General features: G+C 37.9%; 3 protein-coding genes across 3 annotated transcripts in view; 2 read left to right on the top strand and 1 right to left on the bottom strand.

Moving 5' to 3' along the window:
- Positions 1-1,205: 1,205 nt before the first annotated feature.
- LOC133463445 (SLC35A4 upstream open reading frame protein-like) lies at positions 1,206-3,297 on the top strand. The gene is made up of 3 exons (XM_061744989.1): positions 1,206-1,281; positions 2,300-2,398; positions 2,913-3,297. The coding sequence occupies exons 1-3, from the start codon at positions 1,267-1,269 to the stop codon at positions 3,105-3,107; spliced, it is 309 nt and encodes a 102-aa protein (XP_061600973.1). The 5' UTR covers positions 1,206-1,266; the 3' UTR covers positions 3,108-3,297.
- Positions 3,298-5,158: 1,861 nt separating this feature from the next.
- On the bottom strand, positions 5,159-10,074 carry LOC133463444 (uncharacterized). Its single transcript, XM_061744988.1, has 8 exons — positions 9,950-10,074; positions 9,765-9,863; positions 8,883-9,052; positions 6,651-6,721; positions 6,352-6,382; positions 5,962-6,156; positions 5,763-5,809; positions 5,159-5,582 (listed from the first exon to the last, which is right to left on the bottom strand). Exons 2-8 carry the CDS (start codon positions 9,848-9,850, stop codon positions 5,565-5,567), a joined length of 618 nt encoding a protein of 205 aa, XP_061600972.1. The 5' UTR covers positions 9,851-9,863; positions 9,950-10,074; the 3' UTR covers positions 5,159-5,564.
- Positions 10,075-13,139: 3,065 nt separating this feature from the next.
- srbd1 (S1 RNA binding domain 1) overlaps positions 13,140-23,841 on the top strand; it is a 57,084-nt gene continuing 46,382 nt past the window's right edge. The window contains exons 1-9 of the mRNA XM_061744801.1: positions 13,140-13,431; positions 13,578-13,642; positions 14,666-15,083; positions 15,370-15,609; positions 16,648-16,814; positions 17,436-17,553; positions 18,163-18,301; positions 18,556-18,652; positions 18,784-18,970. Coding sequence (XP_061600785.1) covers positions 13,578-13,642; positions 14,666-15,083; positions 15,370-15,609; positions 16,648-16,814; positions 17,436-17,553; positions 18,163-18,301; positions 18,556-18,652; positions 18,784-18,970 — 1,431 coding nt within the window. The 5' untranslated portion in view covers positions 13,140-13,431. The remainder of the gene's footprint in view (positions 13,432-13,577; positions 13,643-14,665; positions 15,084-15,369; positions 15,610-16,647; positions 16,815-17,435; positions 17,554-18,162; positions 18,302-18,555; positions 18,653-18,783; positions 18,971-23,841) is intronic.

Genomic DNA, 23,841 nt, shown 5'->3' with positions numbered 1-23,841 from the left:
TAGTTTGTTCTCATTTTCAGTAGATGAGTAAAACCTTGTTAATGCCTACCATTTTGCAGTTAGCATACTTTCTATACTTTCTATACGTAAATACGTTTTTTTGTTTGTTTGTTTTGTTTTTAATTAAAACTCTTGGAAGCTTTCCTACCAATGTACCAATTGTACCTCGTAAAAACATGATTTTCACGAGGTACAAAGAGGAAGAGGTTTAGCGGCTTTTAGGGGCCTGCAGATAACACTATTGGGTGAAGGGGTAGATTTGTTTATATTTATATATGTATGTATATATATATATATATATATATATATATATATATATATATATATATATATATATATATATATATATATATATATATATATATATATATATATATATGTGTGTGTGTGTGTGTTTATTTATATTTGTTTATTTAAAAAGGATCCCCCATTAGTCTTCACCAAGGGATATGGGAAGACTATTCTTTCTTCCTGGGGTCCACACATAGACATACAAAGATTGAAAATAATGAATTGAAACAAAAAATAAAAGATTAAGTAACCAAGCAAAACTATCCACATCTTAAGTAACAATATTTGTTACTATCACCAGATCTGTATCCACTTTGAGCAAAAATTGTTTGCAACGAGTCTATAATTTATAATTTACCCATACCTCTACTTATAGTAGTATAAACATACTATATATCATAATATACTTATCCATTATAATATACTCATACCTACAGTGATTTAGAATATATTTACTATGGAATTTATAATATACTTACCCAATTTGCACAATAAGTATATTTATATAAATATTTATATGGGCATGTGTGTACAAATATATAGAAATATTCAACTATGTGTATGTATGTATAGGCATGTGTGTGAGTTTAATTACAGTATATAATAATAATAATAATACTACTACTACTACTACTAATAATAATAATAATACTGTTATTTAGCAGTGTGAGTACAGTGTGTGAGTATTTATTTAAGGTTAAATGATTAGTGAATGGGGGTAGGATTAGTTTACACTTCTTCCTACTCCTTTTTTTGCACATGTAAATTAAGATATCAAGTGTAAAAGGATGAAATTCTTTGTTTTGTTTTGTTTTCTTAAACTTCTCTTGAAGTGTTTTTTTTTTTTACATGTACAAAAATAAAATAAATCAAATCAAATCAAAGTCAAACCAATAGAGGGCAGTAAGTTATTTTCCTGTTTTGGTTTGCACAGAAGAAGAGATCAAACCTCAACAAACCGCTTCAAGTAAAGCCATGGCAGGCGACAAGGTCGGTGCCTCATTTCTGATGTCCAGTCACTTTAGTAAAGAAGTCAGGCTTAAATGTTTATCTTTACTGTGTCTTACAAAGTCCAGAGATCATCGTGGTGAGCTGTTTCCAGCAGCATCACCGATCCAGCTCGCTAGCTCCTTTACTATCATCTCCAGTCTGCCACATTAATAACACCATTTCTGGATCTATTACACGTTCTGAAATCGTGTCATATTGTCAAACTACTCGTTAACGAGCTGTAAAGTGATCAAAGTAGCTGACTGTGTGTGCTAAGTGTCGTTAACGGTGTAAATTAACATTTTAACCAGTGTTTACCCTCAAGCTTAGGCAGCTAGTTTGTGAATGAGACAAGATAAAAGTTTTATTTATTAAGCTCTGCGTGTTCAAACCATAACACAACATAAAAACTTAGACTGAAAAACAGGTTGTGTTATCTTAGTTAGCCGTAGAAATGGAAAAAAACGTATAATTTGGTACATAATTGTTCATTCAGGTTGGGATAGTTTTTAGCTTCTAGAAAGATATCTAGCACAACAACACATCCACTTTAAAATACACCGACATACACTTGTGGCCGGTGGGTTTGTTGCTAATAAAATGTTGTAATATTGGAAGGATTATATAATAATGAAAATAATTATAATCTTACCCTTTTTCTAAAAACAAAAATCAAATTTTTGCATTGTGTATCCCACTAAAGCCGGAATTATGGTTCTGCGTTAAATCGACGGCGTAGCCAACGGCGTAGGTTACGCGGCGACGCGCACCGTACAGTGCGCGTCGCCGCGTAACCTACGCCGTACGCTCTACGTTGGTGTAACGCGGAACCATACATCAGCCTTAAGAAAAGGCAACCTTTTCTGTGCTGTAAGGCTTCAGTAAAAGGTTTAATGTGCAACCATTTCCACTTCTGTTTTCACTTGGAAAAAAACGATCCGTCAATTTAGATAATTGAGTGTTCCAGCTGTTTTGGGGAGCTTCCTGACCTGTGTGTGTGTTTGTGTGTGTGAGCTAGAATCCTCTGGACCAGCTCAAGGACCTGGTGGAGCTGAAGGACCAGCTGGAGGACATCCAGAAACGGGTGGAGGATGAGATACACGCCGGGATTCCTCCTGTAAGATTCAACAAGATGCTGACATTTTCTTCTTCTTGCTTTGAACCCCCCCCTGAAGAAATTAAATATTATAACGTATAGACAAAATAAACGTGATGTCCACCACGAACAGTATGTGTACACCAGGCCTAGTTATGTATGCAGTTTGTCAAGTTACACCCCCTCAAATTCTGTGTACAGATGAAGCAGTTATAAATCATATGAATAATCAGTCAATTGAAATGTATTTGTATAGTCCTTTATAGTAACCAACATTTGTCCAAAGTGCTTTATATAAATCAAAGAAAGGATAAACATAGCATACAACAAAAAATGATCCATGAAAATGTTGCTATGTATTAAATGCCATTCTAAAAAAATGTGTTTCACATTTGATTTAAAAGACGCAATGTTTGCAGCATTGTGAATGTCAAGATGTAGATTAATAACAATATGAATAATAATAATATTACTAATAATAATGATATTATTATCGGACCAACAGCTATACCGTCATATCTTCTCTCTTTTCTAGGGCGGGAGTCTGCTGGCTTCTCCTTTCTTGAAGGGTTTTCTGGCCGGCTACGTCGTTGCTAAGCTACGCTCTTCAGCATTGATGGGTGTTGCAATAGGAGCGTGTACAGGAATGTATGCAGCACAAAATTATGCAGTTCCCAACATTGAAAGCACCATCAAGGACTACATACGCAACCTGAAAGGAGGAAAATAGAAAGAAAGGTGCGAAGACGAAACTGTGTCTGTACAGATATACTTTGGGTCAAATGCATATTTCAGGTTAAAAACAATTTTTATCACCTCCCACATTGATCAGTGAATTTAAATCTTTTAAAAGGGTCAAGCTTGTTAGTTGAAACATTGATTCTTTCTTTGTTTCATAACTTTTAGTGCAGTCAAATCATGTTCAGCATCATTCATGTCAGTGAGGCAACCGAATTACATTTCTTAAAGTGAGCATATCGGGTTTACATTTTCAACATACCGTAATCATGTTTGAGTGTCAAAACCGATTAATACTGAGACTAAGTGGACTAGTATGAATCTTATTTTGGAGACTTATGCTCGTCTTTGGAATCGTATACCTCTACAGGAGTCAGAAAGCAACTATAGCAGCCTTAATTAACTTGCACTTTTTTGAACAGAGGTCAACTGGCCTCGCTTCACCTGTCATGGTATTTATTTTTGTTAAACCTGTCAAATCCTATCATGGTTCCCCTGTTTGCACTTTGGTTATAAGTGCCAGATAATAATTTATGCAGTAGAGTATTATGTCTCTCCAAGAACAAAATCCCGCCATTTTCCTTTAAGGTTAAAGAGGCGTGTCAATTCTATAATTATATTAAAGTGACATAGTGAGAAGAGGTATTTCTATAAAACCATTTCATTTTTGTTTATGTTCTACTCATCACTGGAAAAAGTCATCCTGATTTTCAAGTGTGTTTCAAAGCAGAACTTTTTTCATAAATATATGTTTTTAATTTTCCTTTGACCACAACAGGGAAATGTTTGCTTTATGTACAGTAACATGTATATTAAGAGTGCCTACTGTGGGTTGAACTTGATCTTATTCTCTCATGCCATGCGTGCAGTACCCTTTTTGAGGAAATATTTGTCTATCAAATGCTGGAAACTTGTTGATCTTTTTCACGTTCACAAGCTCTTACTTTAATTCACCCCAAGCAATTCTTTTTTTTTGCACTCAATATGTCATCTTTTTTTTTTTTTTTAAAGAAGTTAGAATTACTTGAAATTTGGTGTTTTCAGCCTGTGTTGTGGAGTTTTATCTATAATCTGTATATAAAAGGTAGATCAAGCAACATAACCTATTGAATTTGTAATTTGGCTGTTTACATCTGGGTATTTAAGCTCATTGAACAAAACATTGATCTAAGAACCTACGCACAAAGGGTATTATTTAGAAAGTTATGAAACATAATGCTGTTTTAAATATGTTAAACTAGGAATTGATAGTATATATATGTTTTGTAATGTTTTTATTAGCATTTTTACTTGCATAGTAATTCAAGTGAGAATTCTCACAAAAACATTTTTCAGTTATTTTTCTCAACCAGAATGGCTCCCTCTGGTGGTTATTTAAGGAAGAGAAGTTGAAGGTATTTTGCCTGGGATATTATATTTTTTCAGACCTTTGTCTTTTTTGTCTTTTATTGTTGTACATCGTTAAGGTGCTCTTTTCAGAGGACTTTTAAGTTAAAATTGATGCCGTACTAGTCGTGCAATCTCTAAACCGAACCTAAAACAAACCTAACATTAATTTTCCTTGGCTGATTTTTTGATTTAGTGACTAGCCAAAGAAAAATTGCACATTTGATTAATTAAATATTCTAGTCCAGTACGTATTGATTATTAATTTGGGGATATTAATCATTCAAGTGTTAGATAAATAATCCATGAGACATGTCTAAGGTATTTGAGCTGCTGGTCTTGTTAGTTTTTACTAACAAAGACTCGTTGTACTGTATAACTGGCAAACTGGAACCGAGACAAAGAAATTGTGCCTATAGACAATCATTGTGATCTACCTTATATTCATGTTTTTACCTTTTTTTTTTTGTGCCTATAAACGTTTGCACGTTTTTTAAGCAATAACCTTGTCTGGAATATTGATTACGCTGTGACAGTTGACAGTGCTTTCTTTTTAATAGCTGCTTTTGTTGTGTTTTTGTTCCTTGATGTCTGTGCAGAAATATTCAACTCAACTGTTTTTTTTCTCCACTGGGATATGAAAGAAAACCATCAAAATCCTCTGATAGTTTTTATTTGGGTTATTCCAATAAATGGGAAAAAATGCAGTTTATTTGTTTCAAGAGTCTGTGTGTAATATTGTACCAAAATATGAGTCATTTTGCTTGAAAAAAGCATTTCCCACTTTCACCTAAGATAAATAGTGACAAAACTCTACATGACAATTTGAATAACACAAATCTTCTATAGCACACGCAGGACTTAACCTTTAATAGCATTTGAAAATTAATCAGAGTTAAAATGCTCTGCTGTCCATGTAATATGGGGTACAGAAGAATTGTAAATAGGAAGATGATAGAAAACCAATTAAATGATTTTTAGAATATTAATCAATATGCAAATATGATGGTGATTATTGTTTGGCAAAGCTGTAATCCTTTTAGGAGCTGGAGTGATGTTGGTTTCAATCAGCTTCAGTGACCTGAGGAACAAAAAAACAGATTAAGAATTGTTGATCATTCACATTGACAGTATAAATCTTTTTAAGTATGTAGAAATATATGAAGAATGTAATATGTGCTTTCTCTCATATGGATAAAATGAAACAAGCTGAATCTAGCACACACTGGCATGTGTATAAGGCCTGGATTCATTTACTTACTTTGGCATCAGCATCAGTTTCAACATCAGTCATGGCGATAAGGCCACCTAAAACAAGAAACGGGTCAAAGTCAGCGATGCATCTTACGTCTGGGCTCTAAAGTAATGCTTAATACATTTTTTTAGATATACAAAAGAGTGTTTGCATACATGCACTTCTTTTTCTAAACCTGAACTTGTAACCAGTTATTGTGTCTCACCACTGAAGATGGGTGCGGCGCATTTGGCCCCTTCAGAAATCATCTGGCCGGTGGTGGGGTCCACGCACCAGCAGTGACCCATGTAGCACTGCTGGGCCTTGTAGAGGCCACGCTTGTCACAGGTGGGGCGGAAACCTGGGACCTTCATGGGCTTCAGACCTTTCGCCTCCATCTGGCAAATGGTGAGGGGGCCAGCTGGAAGAGCAGAAGGGTTGCAGAGAGAATGCAAAAAAAAAAGAAAGCATAAGAATCATGATCCTGTCACCAAGGGAAAGTACAAGAAATGAATAAAGGGCATGGGTGTAATCCCAAAATGTATTTTCTAATGTATATAGACAAAGAGAATCAATGTATAGCTGTATACAAACATTAAAAATAAGCTAAACATACCAGTTTTTCCTTGACCTGCAGTTGAGGCCTCCTGCAAAATAAAAAAAACAAAAAACAAATAAATAAAAACTAAAAATCTGACAAAATACCGGTAGCTGAGATTCATTTTACCTACAATATAATTACATTCAAATAACATGCCTATTCTCCTATTGTAAAACTTGTTTTATTCATTGACTAACAATTAAAGACAATGACAGATCCAAAGTATTGCATTAGGAAGGGATTTTAATTTTGTTTTGGAATGTAGGTAAAAAAAAAAATCTAATCTTGATGAGTCATTTGAAACACCGACTTACCTCATCCATAGAGACATCCATCATTGGGGCCAAGGCATTCATGGCCATGTGCTTCCGGCCAGGCATGGACACTGCACACAACAAGAGAAACCGGGCATGTAAAAGACTGAAGACGTGATGGTTGATGTTGCTCTTCCACAGTTAAGCTCATTTGTAGGTCACAACTCTGTAGCAACTACTAGCAGCACCAATGCTACCTTCACTTTCCACATCTTTCCTACTTCCTCTTTCAATCCTTGATACTTTTCCAGCTTTCCTTCTTATTGATGCTGCTGTCACTTGAGATTGCTATATGATGTTCTGGGTCTCCGGGAAGCGCCTAGAGACAACTTCTGTTGTAATAGACACTATATAAATAAAATTGAATTGAATTGAATTGTTATTATTTGCATGTGGAAAAAACAAATCCAAACCACTGAAGGCAAGTTTATAGAGAACTTTAATTAAACTCTAAAGGAACTAGCAAAGGGACTGTGAAAACGGGACGATTCAAAAGTTTAAAGTCATAAAGAACTTCAAACAAGCATGAATAGTCACAATCAAGGTCATACTGTAGCTTTTCCCATTACAAGGTGGAATGAACGATATTTTTTTATTCTACGTAACATTACTTCAGCCCGACTTCAAGGGACACCAGAGAGAGTTTTAAGGTAAGCCTCCAATGATATAATATGTTGTCTTTTTTTTGTTAAGTTACCAAGTAACTCAGAATTTGCTCAACTATGTTGTTATCTCTTTTATGTGATGTGATTAACGTTAGCAGGTAAACAACACAATGAACAAGCAACAAGGCCTTACTCAGAGTGCTCAAATTTTTATATAGTAAAGAATATCTAAAACACAGTTTGTGATTTGTGAAACCTTTACTCCATTTGTGAAAACATAAATTAGGGCCTCTTCACTGACCTTTTCCTGGTCTATTTTTGTAAAACAGAATTTTATTTATTTATTTATTTTTCAGTTTTATATACCCTTAATTGCTTTGCCAGTAATTTTATATTTATACTGTTTAGTTTGTGTTTAGTTCAGCCTCTAGTAAGTGCAGTAGTTGCAGCTATAGGACGAGACTAAAACAGTTCTTAAACATAGCTTCGTTGTAGATATGCTGCTATGGGCCTACGCTGCAGAGGGACACCAACATGATCCACTGAGCGGTGCCCGGTGCCCCTCCTTCTCTCCTCTTATTCTCTTTCCTTTCCTCAGATCAAGCTTCAGTTATTAATTAGAAATGCCTCATAACCATAATTACAGTGAATTGTTCTTGTAGTTTGTTGTGCTGGTCTGCCCCCTCATTTTCTCTTCTCTGAATGTTTGCAGGCCAGAGCTTCAGGAGCTGCATGCCGACCTGCAGTCCCCCCTCCGACCATCCCACTGCTGCTTCCACCTGTCTGTATAGATGTCTGTTAGATGCCTACTGACATTCTGACCTGCAGTCACACCCCCTGACCACCTCAGTGTCTGCTGTCAACTAACCATTGTGTCTGCGTGTCTCCTATCTCTGTTCCTCAGTCTCTCTGTCTGTTCCCCCTTTATGATCCAGGTCCTGTTCAAGGTTTCTTTCCTCCTAAAGGGGAGTTTTTCCTTGACACTGTTTGGCTTGAGGTTTTTCTCCCACCAGGGGAGTTTTTACCTGCCATTGTTTATGTTTATGTAGTAATTGCTCGGGGTCATGTTCTGGATCTCTGGAAAGCACCTAGAGACAACTTCTGTTGTAACAGACGCTATATAAATTGAAACTTTATGCCCATATTGAGGCAGTACACTGTTGGTAGGTGGTTTTGGAGTAATTTTGTGAAATAAAAAAAAAGGATTGGGCAAATAGTGTTAATAAAATGCTGGTTGTCCTGGGATGGACTGGCGACCTATCCAGGGTGTTCCCCAGCCCCTTTTTTGGGTGGGTGGGTGTCACCTTTTTCAGCCCTTCAGAGTTTGCAGAGCTACAGTATATATAGAAATTTGGTGTGATTTTGTCAGAGGACCACTACAGCTAAAAGTCATGATTTCTTTGCGGGACACAAACATTATGTTTACACTTAGAGCTAAAAGTTTTACATGTTTGGTGTATTTATCTTGTTTTTAGAATTAATGTCATAATGTAGCTGCTCAGAAGTTTAACAGCAGATCATCTTATCATCATCAAGATAATTTTATCCCTGCTGAGTAAGGAATTTGGTGAAATAGCAGCAGAGTAAAGTCCAGTGTGTCCCTCCTCCTGGGAACTGGTCCCCTCACCTGATCGTCCCTGCGTCATCTCCACGTTGAATTTGTGGTTCTGCTCCTCCAAACTTTTGATGTCACTCCCCTGGCTCAGGAGGAAGTAGGCAATCGCTGCCTGACTCACAATCAGGACGCAGGCCAAAAAAGTAAATCCTGCCACCTTATAGGCCCGAGAGGAGCGGGGACTGAGGATGTGAGAAGAGAATTATAAGTATGAGGAACCACGCAAAGAGCTAAGATTATCTCAGGACTGGGGGATTTTTGAAGCTAAAACTACCTGCAGATAACATCTTCATACGTCAACCCTCATGTCAGTAATGACATCACTTGTTGCCAAACCAACACATTAGTAAAAATGTTGTTGTTTTTTATTTTAGCTTAATTTATTGCCAAGACTGAATTTCTCTTTATTCAATAAAAATAGAAACTCCTTCAAATTAACAGATGAAAGAATTAGCTATATATCAATTATGATTGATTTATAACTATCTGAGGTCCATCTATTCAGATTCCCAATGCTGTGTGGTCACATATATGTAAATATTTTAAAAAGTCTGCGTACCGTAACTTGTTAATCGGTGTGATAGATTACTCATAACGAGTCTACAAAATGGATAAATTGATCTGACTAGCTGAAGTACATGAATTTAAAAATGAACACTACTTTGTCTCATTATCCCAACTTTAATAAATTCAAACAAAATCCCAGAAGACTGGTTTTCCCTCTCTGTGACGCAACTTTTCTATCAAATTATATTAACTTAAATTAATTTCCTCACCAAAAATACCTTATTTTCTATAAACCCTGTCTTCAATGTAATTTAAGATAATCTATTTGAGGTGAATTACTGCAGAATACTTGAACCCCCATACAGTAGCTATACACTCCCTCCTCACCCCTGGGCTGGTGCTCCAACATCGACTGCTGTCTGCTGGACGGCGGCTCCAAGAAGAGGCTGGTGTGGGTTATTGGGGTCAGTCATTTTCAACTCAGACCTGGAAACAGGCACAGGACATAATCATAAAACTGTCTGAACTGAAGAAAAACAGATAACACAAACATATGAGACATAGAAAAATACCTTCTCTCGAACAGGTTGCAAGGTGTTTCAAAGGATCAGTGAGTTATGAGTGAGTAAGTGAGGTTTCACCTACTTGACTGGGCTGAGTCAGAGGGAACTGAAAGCATCTGTTTGGAAACCCCAGCTGCAATTCCAAAAAAAAGAGTCTGGATTTGTTTTCGCTTTTTGTCAAGCTGAATTTTTCATTGGTTGCTGGTGATGACTCACCTGTTACCAGGGAGCACAGTCAAGCACAGTCATATGTTGCAACCACGCAGCCGTTGATTTATATCTTTATACTTCCTGTAAAGATTAACATATTGTCTTGTACTGTATAACCATTATTAAGGACATTTGTCTCAGTAGCTAATACACTGATAATGAGATCATTGAAAAAATCTGTGTTTGTGGAAATGCAGCATATAGAAATACCGAATATCTTATATACTCATTATGTATCCAGTATGATTTGGTATCACAATATGTGTTTAGTTATTCCAGTTCTCATTTTATTTTTGGGTATCAACATAGAATATTTAGCTTAGCTCTGATCTTTTGCAACGACCTGATGATGATTAAAACAACACTGAATTTATGGAAGAAATTAAAACCACAGAAGGTTTTGGTAAGGTAATTTAACAATTACAGTAAATTAACAATTTGTCAGATAAACAGACTTAAATATAAAAGCTCAGTCATAACTAAGGTTTATCAGAAGTTTTTGTTTCCTATTTCTCTTAAATGTGTTAAATCTTTTAGAAAAAAATGGTGCTGGATGCTGAATTTTACTGCTCATTTACAGTTCAGGTGGCGTAGTTCTTGTGCTAGATGAACCCTCTAAACAGGAACTAGTTACAACTTGGTCCTTCCATGTGCATTTTAATCTCTGTATTTGTAACATCTTTAAATTCTTTTTTTTACCACTGAAATACACCGGAAGATGTGTAGAATTTTGGTGTGTATATTGCTGTGGCAAGTATTAAAGAGAGAAACATTTTTAAATTGGTTTGGAGGGGTATGTGTTGCCCGAATGATCCTAAGAGCTATGTTGTTGGGAGCATTACGCCCCTGGTAGGTTCTCCAGTGGCAAGCATTTCCTAGGTAACGGGCCAGACTAAGAGCAGTTCATAAGCCAAACACGGATATAAAAAAATGAAAGTTATGTCTGGTTGGTGTCACCGGGGCACCACCCTCGGGCCAGGCCTTGGGTTGGGGCTTGAAGGCTAGCGCTTGGTGTCCATGAGAGGCTGGTGCGGTAAAGAGAGGGGGCTGAGCTGTCAACTGATCACCACTTGCTGGTGAGTTGGATACGCTGGTGGAAGAGGTAGTTGCACAGACCGGGCAGACCCAAATGGATTGTGAAGGTATCTTGGGAACGAAGTACTATCAGGCCATGTTGGACTGTGGGACTCCTGATGCAGTTGATGGGTACCCTGAGGCCAAGGATGCCGCTGCTCAGGCAGTCCTGGAGGTAAAAACTTTGGTCTGGAAGGAGTTCGGTGAGGCCATGGAGGAGGACTATTGGTTGGCTTCAAAGAAATGATGGCAAACCAGCCGGCACCTCAGAGCTGGGAAGCAGTACTCTGCGAACACTGTTTACAGTGCAAGTGGGTAACTGTTGACCCCGACTGGGTACATTGTCAAAAGGTGGAAGAAATACTTCGAGGATCTCCTCAATCCCACTGACATCCATTGAAGCTTAGACTGCGGATTTGGGGTGTACTCTTCCATCATCCAAGCTGAAGTCACTGCGGTAGTTCGTAACCTCCTCAGTGGCAAGGCACCAGGGGTGGATGAGATCCACCCTGAGTATCTCAAGTCTCTGGATGTTGTAGGGCTGTTTTGGTTGACACACCTCTGCATTCTGCAACATTACATGGAGGAAAGGGACCCTGTAAATAGAGAGCTTTGCTGGGGTCTCTTTCACGAGTGAGGTAAAGATGGAGTGCGAGATTGACAGACAGATTGGCGCAAGGCAGTTATGCGGTCGGTGTACCAGACCATTGTGGTGAAGAAGGAGCTGAGTTGAAAGGCAAAGCTCTCCATTTACCGGTCAATCTATGCTCCCACTCTCACCTATGGTCATGAACTTTGGGTAATGACCGAAAGGACAAGATCGCGGATACAAGCGCCGGAGATGAGTTTCCTCCGCATGGTGGCTGGACACTCTGGGGTGAGGGAAGTCAGGCCATCTCTGCTTAGACTGCTGCCCCCGCAACCCGGTTCTGGATAAGTGGAAGAAGATGGCTGGATGGATGGATGGATGGATGGATGGATGGATGGATGGATGGATGGATGGATGGATGGATGGATGGATGGATGGACAGACGGACGGACGGATGGATAGGTGGTTATTGTAAACAAGAGCATATTAATGGTGGTTATAGACATCCTGGTCAAATTTCATCAGACTGTTGTCTATGAGTCCAAAGAATATCTCTTGCAAAACAGGACTTAATAGATAGATGACAGGCAAAGTGGAAAGCAATGTATGTATGAAATTATAAAATCATCACCACACTCAAAGAGCACTTTTTCTGGTAAAAAGCTCTGACAAGGACAACAATAACATAGTTTATTGATTGGACTCCTTGGTTATATCTCAAAAATAATGTATCCCAGAGTGAGAGAGGCAGAAACAGACAGACACAAAACAATGCAAATGAACGATGAACGATGTAATATTATATATATATATATATATATATATATATATATATATATATATATATATATATATATATATATATATATATATATATATATATATATATATATATATATATATAGGGTAAAATGGGTCTGAAATCGACTATTAAGAGACAAAGTGTGATCACAAAAAAAAGAAATGAAATGAAGTTGAGATATGAAACAACTTGCTATCTATCTATCTATCTATCTATCTATCTATCTATCTATCTATCTATCTATCTATCTATCTATCTATCTATCTATCTATCTATCTATCTATCTATCTATCTATCTATCTATCTATCTATCTATCTATCTATCTATCTATCTATCTATCTATCTATCTATCTATCTATCTATCTATCTATCTATCTATCTATCTATCTCTGTACTCGCAGTTCTCCTCTCATACAGTAGATGGCAGTATTCACTTTGCGAGTTGTAATTTTTAACACAACGAAGAAGAAATAGTTCTATTGTTTAATGTTATGATTGGTTAAAAACCTTTGTTGCAGGAAGTAGTTATTCGTCTTTACTCCCGATTGCAACACAAATGCAACAAATATTCATCATAGCTTATCCTCCGGTATGAATACAGCTATCATGTTAGACTTTATACCTCGTGTGGAGATGTTGTGATAGCTGGAAATGGCTCGTTGTGGTTGTAAATCTGTTAACGTCGTCATGAACCGCCAAATTTGAAACGCTAGCTAAGCTGATACCCAGCTGTCTCTAACACACACCACAAAAAACCACAACATCCCAATCTTACTCAAAGGTGAAGTTTGACCTCAAGCCAGCTCGCTTTCAAAGTAAGTACTGCTAATGGATATCTTCCTATCTTGAGCACGTAATGTGGAGTCATCAACAACACATCATTGTTGAGAAAATGTCCTGAATTCAGGGCTTTTATTGCTACAGTTGTTGACCAAAAGTCAAACAATCCCCTTTTCAACAGATGATGCGAAGACCCAGAGCAACCACTGCCAAATGTGCAAAGTACACTGACAATGATTCAGACTTGTAAGTAACGTTTGTAATTTTTTATCCAATATTTTCTACATTTCATGATAAAGAGGATAGTTTTCAATCTGTCACTTATTTTTTGGGAATGTAATTAACTACACCATATTGCCAGGAACACACACGCTGCACTAAGCTTAAAAACTGAAACATTTTTATGTTATACGTTTGAAGAAAACATGAATGATTTAGAAGGAATAGTTGGTCTAATCTAGGATCATCATTTGCTGACTTATTACCAGTACTGGAGTTGAGGGGGGATGACATCCCCCCTGAAATAAAAACGGTCCAAATCATCCCCCCTGTAAAACTGCCATCCCTCCTTTCCATCCCTTATGTCATTTCATCACTGAATGTGGTTTTACTGCTATTTCAACATTAAGTCATAACCAGAAAAATAACACCAGAAAAATGTGACAATTTTCACCTGTTTCAGGTAAATTTTCACTTGAAATAAGTAGGAAAATCTGCCAGTGGGACAATATTTATCTTCTTATCACAAGCAAAAAAATCTTGTTCCACTGGCAGATTTTTCTATTTATTTCAAGTGAAAATCTACTTGAAACAGGTGAAAATTGTGGTTTTTTCCAGTGATGAGTCTTGTTTTAAGTGTAATGAGATTTTTTTTTTACTAAAAGGAGACATTTTAACTAGAAATAAGACAAATATTCTTGTTAAGAGTTTGAGTTTTTGCAGTGATCCATGTTACTTATCCTGTGAAGGACAGAGTCATATTGATAAGTTCAGAAAACTGTTTTTTATTGTTGTGTTTTGATGTATTAGATGTAAGCCCAGTGGATATTTAAAGCTTACAGAAGGCTGCATTTAACTGCTGTCATTCCTGCAGTATTTCTGCAGGTGTTTTGTTCAGTGCAATTATTTGTAATATATAATATTATTTGTAATCAGCACAAATGATCTGTCCCCATATGATAAAATCCACCATCCCCCCTGATTTTTTTTTTTACAACTCGAGTACTGCTTATTACTATTTAAATTGTTTTATTCCTGCTCTACCATCAGGTCAGCTATTCACATTGTGAGTAGTGATGAGGACGAGTGGAGGCCACCAGAGGCGAAATCAAAAGTTACCAGCAAAACTGCCAAAACCACTGCAACTGGAGAGAAGAAAGCACCTGTCAAGAGAAATGTTAAACCAAAAGAACCAAAAGTCCCTAAGGTGCCTAAACCAAAAGTCCCTAAGGTGCCTAAACCAAAAGTCCCTAAGGTGCCTAAACCAAAAGCACCACGAAAACCAGCAGCAGAGAAAAAAGCTAAGGTTCCTAAAGGTCCAAAAGATTCAACTGTATCTCGCTTGGCTGGAGCAAAAAGGGAAAGTATGTGTGATAAATATGGAGATGACAAATTAAATATACAGACTGACTCTCCAAATGATGGGAGGGCTGATGAGACTGGAACAAGTAAAAGAGTTAAAGAAGAGGTAAGTTAAATATTTATGTCAGTTGGATGTATATACACATACTTTTAGTTTAGATACATTAAAACAGATTTATCGCTCTTATCAATTGTACAGGTTTTTCAGTACGGTTTGGTGAACTCTGCATGCTAACATCTACAATAGTATGAAATATGTCCTTGTAAAACTTTATTTATTTTTGTTTGATCTTATTACATCATCCAACCAACCACATATTTTATTACTAATATGTTTATGATTTCTGCAGTTATTTCTTTCTGATCTGCATTTTTATTTATTTTTTCTGTAGAGGGTATCATTTATTGTGCCAGACGCCCATCAGATAGACACATGGGCAGGTGAAGGCTCATCACAAGCTGAATATAGAGTAAAGAAGGAGGAAGGGCCTGACGAAGATTTTACTTTTGATGAGCCTTGTCTGAAGAAACTGAAGACCAGCGGTTCCTGTCAGGGACAACCTACTGCTTTACCACCATCGCTAGCACACTCGCTGAGGAATGATCTCAATATGAACTGGGACTTAATTCAGGTATGGTATGTGGGAAGAACTGTTGTTGTTTAAAATAAATCAGGTAAAAGCAGTGCAGCAAATATGCTTATCTTTCACTAACTTACAGAAACAAAATGTGCCGAGATGTTTGCAGATAGTGACCCACTGTGAATATCATAACATTTTCACCAAAAGTTGGTCGATATAGAGTAATATCTGAGTAGTTTACAGAGCCTTTTTTTAGTTTCCTGCTCTCAATTCAAGACTGTTACGGCTTTTATTCAATAAATGTTCTGCATTTAGCATAATCTATTATTCCATCAAATATCATCAGTTTATGGAGCCCTGCTGCCAATAGAAGAACAGGTAGGCACTAGAAGATTCTGTAAACATCATACTTCACTATGGACGTTCTCTAACTAATATGTTTGTTGCTTAAAATTGTTTTATGAACATTCACTCTATGCTGTGTAGCTTTGCTGGCCTATTCACTACCTCTCATAATGTTCTTGGCTGCAGTCTACTGTATGTATATCCATCAGATGAAACCTCAAAACATAAGCATTTAAATTACAGGTATTTCACAAAGGGTAGTAGAAATAAATAAAAAGTAAAAAAGTGAAAACTTGGAAACTTGATCCAGTTTCATAATCTACTACAAAACAATAATAAAGTCTTTCTAAAGTCATTTCTAAAGGCATTTAACAAATTATAACTACCTAGAAGAGGAGGACCTAACATTCGTCACTCATTATTTTTCTTCTTTCAGCTTTATGTGTTTTTATTGTTTTGCCAAGCAGAAATAAGTATGTCTGACCAACCAATGGGCAGCGATACTAGTGTCTAAAATCTCTACTGAGATTCTCGTTTGTCCAAAGATCCAACCTTCAAGATGTTAATAGTGGAAAAAAAACTAACAAACAAACAAAAAAAGACAGTTTCTATTTAAAGGTTAATAGCTTATAATTGTGTCTTACTGCTTTGCTTCTCTGTCTCCCACTCTCAGTCTATCTGAACCATAATTATGGTCTCAGACAGATTTGTAAAGTTTATTTTTGTTTCTCTTGTTACACTCAGGTGCTCTCTACTCAGACATGTGTGGAGCAATGGGTTTGCGCAAATATTATTTCTCTGCTTCGTGAGGAGAACACGGTGCCGTTCATGGTGCGTTACCGCAAAGAGAAGATCAACCACATGGATGCAGATGCTGTCCGAGATGTCCAGATGGTGTATGAGGACTTATGGTAGGAAAAAGTCATGTATTAAGTTTACCAAAAATCAGCATGCCAACACAGGAACATCAAGAACAACATCTAGGGGGCGCGGTGGCGCAGCTGGTAGTGCAGCCGTCTCACAGCAAGAAGGTCCTGGGTTCAATTCCTGCCGGGGACGCTGTAGACGCTGAATGCGTGTTAAGTTTCCCCATGACTTCAGCGCCCACACCCTGGGTGGGGTTGGAGAAAAGGCCTTTCTGTGTGGAGTTTGCATGTTCTCCCCGTGCACATAGTCCTGGGCTATACATGCCCTGGTCAGGGTCAGGAGATCTGAGCTCCCAGGGTTGGTAGAGGATGGCAATGCCCAGGACTGTCACTTAGGTAGGAGCACTGGGTGATAAAATGGGGAAAAAAATATTTTGAAAAAAAAAGAACAACATCTATTACATCTTGCCAGCCACTCTCAGAACCCCTTTAATGCCCTTTTAAATGTATGGTCATTGGCCTCTAGATGGTGCTAGTGGTCAAGCTTTGAGGCAGAGTGTCACTTGCGACAGGTTTAATATATAGCTTCTGAGTTTGTGCATTTTAATTTATGATCTGTGTATTCTTTCTTGTGTGTGTTGTATTATTGTGTCTTTCTTATTTTAGTGGTCTGGCAAAGAAAACTCAGTCTTCAATTCAGACTTTAAAGAAGGATGGAGTTTTGACAGCTGAGTTGGAGCAAAGCCTGAGGAGCTGCCGATCATTTGATGAACTGGACCATGTGGTCAGAAAAACATTTTTATTGGTTGAAGTGTTATTTATATGCACCTCAGTGGCTGTTACATGAATCTTAAATGGGTCAAGTTTTTATTTTGTTTTAGGGTTTGCTTTGTGTTCTACATTTGCTTTAATCTTACCAATTCCCACACAGTTATACACTTCACACAAGGGCTTCTTAATATACTGTATGCATACACTCTAAATACAGTTTACAGTACTTTGTCTCCACAATCGCACACTGATGATTGAATGTACCTGGTGTAAAATGGGGTTCAGTGTTACCCAATTGTTACATATAAAAACATTACAATTAATTTAAAAAAATGATTATGCAAGACATGTTTTTGCAGTGCCTGAATCAAGAAGTTATATTAGGAAAGATCAAGGTATAACTATATCAGTTTAAATCATGCAGGAGATAGATTAAGATGGCACGAAAAGCTAAAATGAACATGATTTGTCTACATTGAAATACAATTGCAGAATGTAACATGTTAAACTTAGCCACTTTACTACAGTCTAGAAGAAAGTTTGGAAACTTGGGTCTTGGAATTTTGAGATGGAAATTTTATAGTAGCTCTGAAAGGTCCTGTGCCTTTGTGTTATCCCACAGTATTCTCCCTATAAGAAAGGCAACAAAATGACAAAAGCTCGCAGGGCGAAGGCACTTGGTCTTGAAGAGGCTGCCTCTGCATTGATAGAGAAACCGAACACTCTGGATTTAAGGGCATGGGTAAAGTCTGGCACCGAAGGTAAGAGATAAACAGAAGCGTATGTAATCTGAGATTAAATTAGACAGTGATGCAAATCATCAGACTGTATAATACCTACATTTTCTTCCAAATCATTTTGATGAGTCCTTTTGGTAGAGAAAATATAGAAAGTGAGAAATGCACATATTTGTGTAACAATAATACCAATATTATTAGTGATAATACCAAAAAAAAAAGTGTATTAGCACATATTTTCTTTCATGTAGTGGATAACATTTGGTTCTTTGTTGTAGGACTTTCATCCGTGGAAGAAGTGGCCACAGGTGTGGAGCACATTCTGGCAGATATAATTGCTAAAGACCCTGAGACACTCACATATGTGAAGACATTGTAAGAGTTTTTATACCCGCAACATGGCTTTTTTCTTTGAAATTGCATATTTTTCTATGTTTGTTTGTCTTTTATTTTTTACTTAAGTCGAAGATCTCTTGCTCAATATGTATCCCTTCTGTTTTTGTCAGATGTGAGAACAGCTTTGTGGCCCTTCATTCCTCTGTGTCTAAGTCAGCAGTAAAAGAAAAGGAACAAAAGAAATCTGCCCAAGACCACAAAAAACCAGGGCCCGAGCATGGTAAAAACAAGGACATCGACAAGTTTCATCTCTACTTTGAGTTCACCTGCAACATCCAGCGCATTCAGCCTCATCAGGTAATAAAACGAATGAATTATTATGAGAATAGCAAGAAAGACAGCCTTATAGTTTCCTTGTAGCAGTCAGTAATATTTTTAGTGTAATAAACATTACTTTCTGACACAAAGCCTGTTAATTTAACTCTCCGCAATATAGCTGGCCGGAGAGATGTGATCTTTATATACTATTAGATTAACGCAACCCAGCATTCAGACTAATTTATGTTAAATTGGATTTTCCTTCAGACCATCTAGCCTCATATTCATTCTGAAGTTGACTGTCTGTTCAACTCTGATTCTTGATCCAACCTGCTCACAGAGCTGCAGGACTGTGGGAAGTTTAGATTAGTGCCTGATTAGTCCTGGTTGATATAGAACGGCACATATTTTGGTGTGTCCAGACATAATCTCCTTTCTCTGATGCCAACCAGTTGAATTGCATGTAAAATCAGAAGTGTTGACTGACTGACCCACTCCCGTGGTGCACATTTCATCGATCAGCAGCTCTCTCCACAGCAGCAGTGCCATTGAAACCAGCTCACCCGACGCTGCTATTGTGATGATGATCACTGATTTCTTTTCTCAAAGTGATTTCCCTTTGTACCTTCTGCTTCTGTAGATGCCTAGTGGAAGTCTTTCAGCCCTTTCATAGACTGCATCATGACTTATCTTTCTGCCTCAGCACAGGCAGTTGGTTGTTGTCATTTCAGATTTGTTTAGTGAAAGCTCTGAGAAATGTGATCATTTAAAGGTATCATAGCAAATCCTTTATTTTATTTTTTTTAATTTAAGTTTCTGCACCATGCTCCCACAACTTCTGAATCATCTGCTGTAATTCAGATGTTCAAAAAGATTACCATTTTTCATACTGGGCTAATGGTTAGAGAGCTGTGCTCTCTTCAGGGCATTGTGTTCAGGACATTCAGATAGCTCAAAACTAAATGAGTGTGTTCTGCCCTCTCTCTGAAAGGGATAATAGACTTTTAGGCTCCCAGGAAGGCGGACCCATGTTATATCCACTCAGGGTGGCCCTGACCAGGTCCCACAGTTGGTTACCAGGTTCTCCCAAGCAAGTCCCTCCCAGGCCCAGCTCTGTGGAGCGGCCCTGATACCACACACCTGCACAAAGGACACTGTGCTACTTATTTTAACTCTTAGTTTGGTCCTGGCCCTGGACCAGTTTGCCTTGAAGACCCTGTCGAAGGAATTCGTCCCAAAGTTTTAGCACCGTTTAGGCATGTAAACCCTGACAGAAGGTGTTGATTCAAGGAGGAGAGGGGGAGATGTACAGTGAGGAGTCTGCAGTAATGCGGGCTTGGTCTGTTGTGTGGAAAAGAGAGATGAGCCATAAGGGAAGTCTCTCTGTTTACTGGTTGATATACACTCCAGCGCTCACCTATGATCACGGACTGTGTATAATGACCAAAAGACTGAGATTGCAGTTACATGTGGCTGATATAACCTTCCTCCATAAGGTGGCTGGACCTTCCCTCAGAGATGGGGTGAGGAGTTCTGCCATTTAGGAAGGACTTGGAGTGGAATTGCTACTCCACCACATCAAAATGAGCCGATTGAGGTGGTTTGCACATCTATTTATTTACCCGGATGAGCTAGAGGATGTGGCCAGGGAAAGGGGGTTGTGGGCGTAAGCTGCTGGCCAGCGACCCAAACTTGGATAATAGTCTATTCACAAATACTTAACTGTTTTGTTCAGTGTTTTGATATTGTTGTGGAACCCCTAGCAACAAACAATATGAGCATGCTGCACTTATTTTTAAGAAAATATTATCGTCCTTTTGCACTCACACAAGAGGACCAAGGCCTCACAGTCTTTATCTCTATCGTGAACTATTAAGATTTTGTTGTAAACCTTCTGAACGTCTTCAAATATTAGAATTATACATATTGTAAATGATCATTTTAAACAGTTTTTTATTACAATTTCGAATTCAATTCAGGATATTCTGTGAAATTAAATACTACTGCATTATCTATGGCAGACATGAATCAGACTTTGCTTAATTGAAATAATAATAATTAATAATAATTCATTTTATTATGGGTGGCTTTCGAAACACTCAAGGTCACCGTACAAAGTTAAAAGAGGAACCAGTCCATCAAACACTCAAAAAAAAAAAAGCACCAATAAAATACAGTATTAACAAAAGAACAGCAACGATAAAACAATGTGTAATACTGATACCAGTGATGCAACAAGTTAACAGGAAGAAGGCCTGTCTGAAAAGATGTGTTTTTTAAATCGTGATTTAAAAATGGCAGTAGAAGTGGCGTGCTGGATGTCACTTGGAAGGGAATTCCGAAGGTGGGGGGCTGAGCGACTGACTGCTCTTGACCCCATGGTAACGAGCTTGTTGGAGGATGAAGTGGACGGAGGAAGAGGACCTGAGAGACTTTAACTGTAACTTTAACTGTGCCGGCACTAGTCCTGCGATTCTATAACTTCTCTTACCTCTAAGTGGCATTAGTGAGTAAATCACCAGCCTTTATCCTAAAATTAAAGAGCCAGGTTTTAATACAACCTTAAAAAATGGTGTACTGTGGCTGTTTGATACACCTGTAAAGTGTTTTCTGACTTATCTGATGCATAAACCACACACACACACAAACAAAAGGAGTCCATCTGTTTGTGTTTGTGTCATTTTTGTCTGCTTCATGTGTGCCGACTGAATGCTACCCATGTCAGTCGCAGTTAGCCTTGTCTGTGCCTTCATATTTACCCCTCCTGTGCCCTGCTCTGCCTCCACTGCTCCCCCTCTGTCCCTCTAGTGACTGGTGGGTTACTCAGAGTTGGTCCCAGGCCTCATGTGTCACCACAGCTTCCATCACCCGCTGTTTCTGCCACGCCACACTCTCTGGCAACCCTGCTCTGCCCTACAGTCATTTAATCACATACACACAGCCATGCACACACTTGCTGACACACAAGCACACCCTGCAAGTCCCCTCGTTCTCTCTTCTTAACATATGTGACATGTCCCCTGCCGACATGCCATTGGATTAGGAAGCTTTGATTGACAGGCGCTCTCCTGTAGTGACAGCTACTGCTGCTGGGCCCACAGGCGGACAAAAGGATGGGGAGAGGGAGAGGGGGCAGTGAGGGAAGGAGAGCATGAACAGATGAGTGGCATTGAGGTGCGTCCGTCACTTATCTCTCTTGCTCTGCTCTGACCTGCCTCCATCCCTCTTCTTCTGACTAAACCTCATCCCTCCAATCTTCTCCTCACCTCCTGTTTTCCCTTCTCCTCTTCGGTGTAGGCGAGGCATTTAATATGATGACTCGCCTTTGTCACGCAGCGTTAACCCACAGGCTGCCGTGACCCTGTTAGCTGTCAGATTCCGGCTAAAGTGAACCTTTTCTAGCCACGGAGTTGTTAGGGGGAGGGAGCAGGTGGGAGATGTGTTTTGACAGGAGGCATGTGTGTTAGCACACACTTGCCTGTATGCTTTAGCACATTTGATCAAGCTTCTGTCCTGGTGTTTTCTTAAAGGGAAAGGACAGGGCATGGTGGAAGAAACGAAATAAGGCCTTATAGTGGAAGAAAAGTGGAACATTTCCTTTGAATATTCTTTGAAAATGAGAAAATACAATAAAGAGTTATTTATTTATTTATTTATTTATTTATTTTTTAAAGTTTTGGTTTACTAATTTGAAGTTCAGAAATAAAAATAAAAATGTGCTTTAAGTTTTTTTTTGTCTATAGTATTTTCACAATTGATGAATCACGTGATTGATAAAAATACTCAAAATGCATAAAAGCTAGTTTTGAAAATTTTATCTGGAGAGTTTTAAAGTTACTAAAAATTGAAAAAACAATTCACATTCTGTTAATGTAAACTGTATCACTGAAAAGACCAAGTACTTAACACAACTAATTGCTGATTAATTTTCATTGATCAGTCAATTATTTCAGTATTTTCTTTTTGAGGTGTTAAGAATGTAAACAAACGAGGATTAAGTTTATCAATGTGTGCCTTTCACAAAATTACGTAACAGTTTTATAAATGTATCTTAACTCGGTGCATGGAACCCTCCCCCATGCCGAAAAGCATAAATCTCAGTTCAGTTTTAATTCAATCAGATTTGATTTGAGTCCTCCTTTGAAGGCAGCACAATTACCTTGTAGCTACTTGAAGCCGGGAACACATTTGAGTATGCTAGAATTGATTTGTCGAATCGGGCAGGGGGTTGTTTTTAATGCAGTTTGTTTTGTGATCAAATGGGAGTTTAGTGTTGCAGACCGGGGCTTGCCTGCAGAGAAGCTTGAGTAAACGGAACTGCTTCATCAATTAAACAATCCTGTTTGATGGACGTGGGGGAACACGAGTTTTACTTAACGAACACCCGCGTTTGAAACTTTGTGTGCACTTTTGTTCTGTATTGGTGTGAAGATACTCATCGGATGATGAGTTCTGGACAAAATGGGTCATGTTTTGCATAGCATAATAATATATTCTTTCTATCTCAAGAGCTTAAGTCTTAATCTTTCTTGGTATTTTTACATAAAATAATAAATACTAAAAACAGCTATGACTGATCAGATAAAACAGATTTTTTTTATCATGTGGAAAAAATTGAACTACTAATCTTTGTTTTCTACCAATAGTAATGGACAGATCAACAAGTGTGCAAACATGACGATTTCAGTTCGACTTTCAAGTATTCAATCAAATTGAAGTGAACTGAACTCAATTAAACTGAACTGCACATTTGATTTAATTAATAAAAGAATCTTGCAAAAGTGGCATTTCTGAACGTGAATGTGTTTACAGTGTGAGTTACCACGGGGGGCCTAGCCAGATTCAAGGAGATGCACTTTTGATATCTAAAACTCTGGCTCTCAGCTCAACCCAACATGCAAACCAATTAA

The sequence above is a fragment of the Cololabis saira genome, chromosome 17 (assembly GCF_033807715.1).
Source record: "Cololabis saira isolate AMF1-May2022 chromosome 17, fColSai1.1, whole genome shotgun sequence".
NCBI lineage: Eukaryota > Metazoa > Chordata > Actinopteri > Beloniformes > Belonidae > Cololabis > Cololabis saira.
The sequence above is the reverse complement of the archived record's forward strand: the minus strand, read 5'-3'. Positions and strand labels throughout refer to the sequence as shown.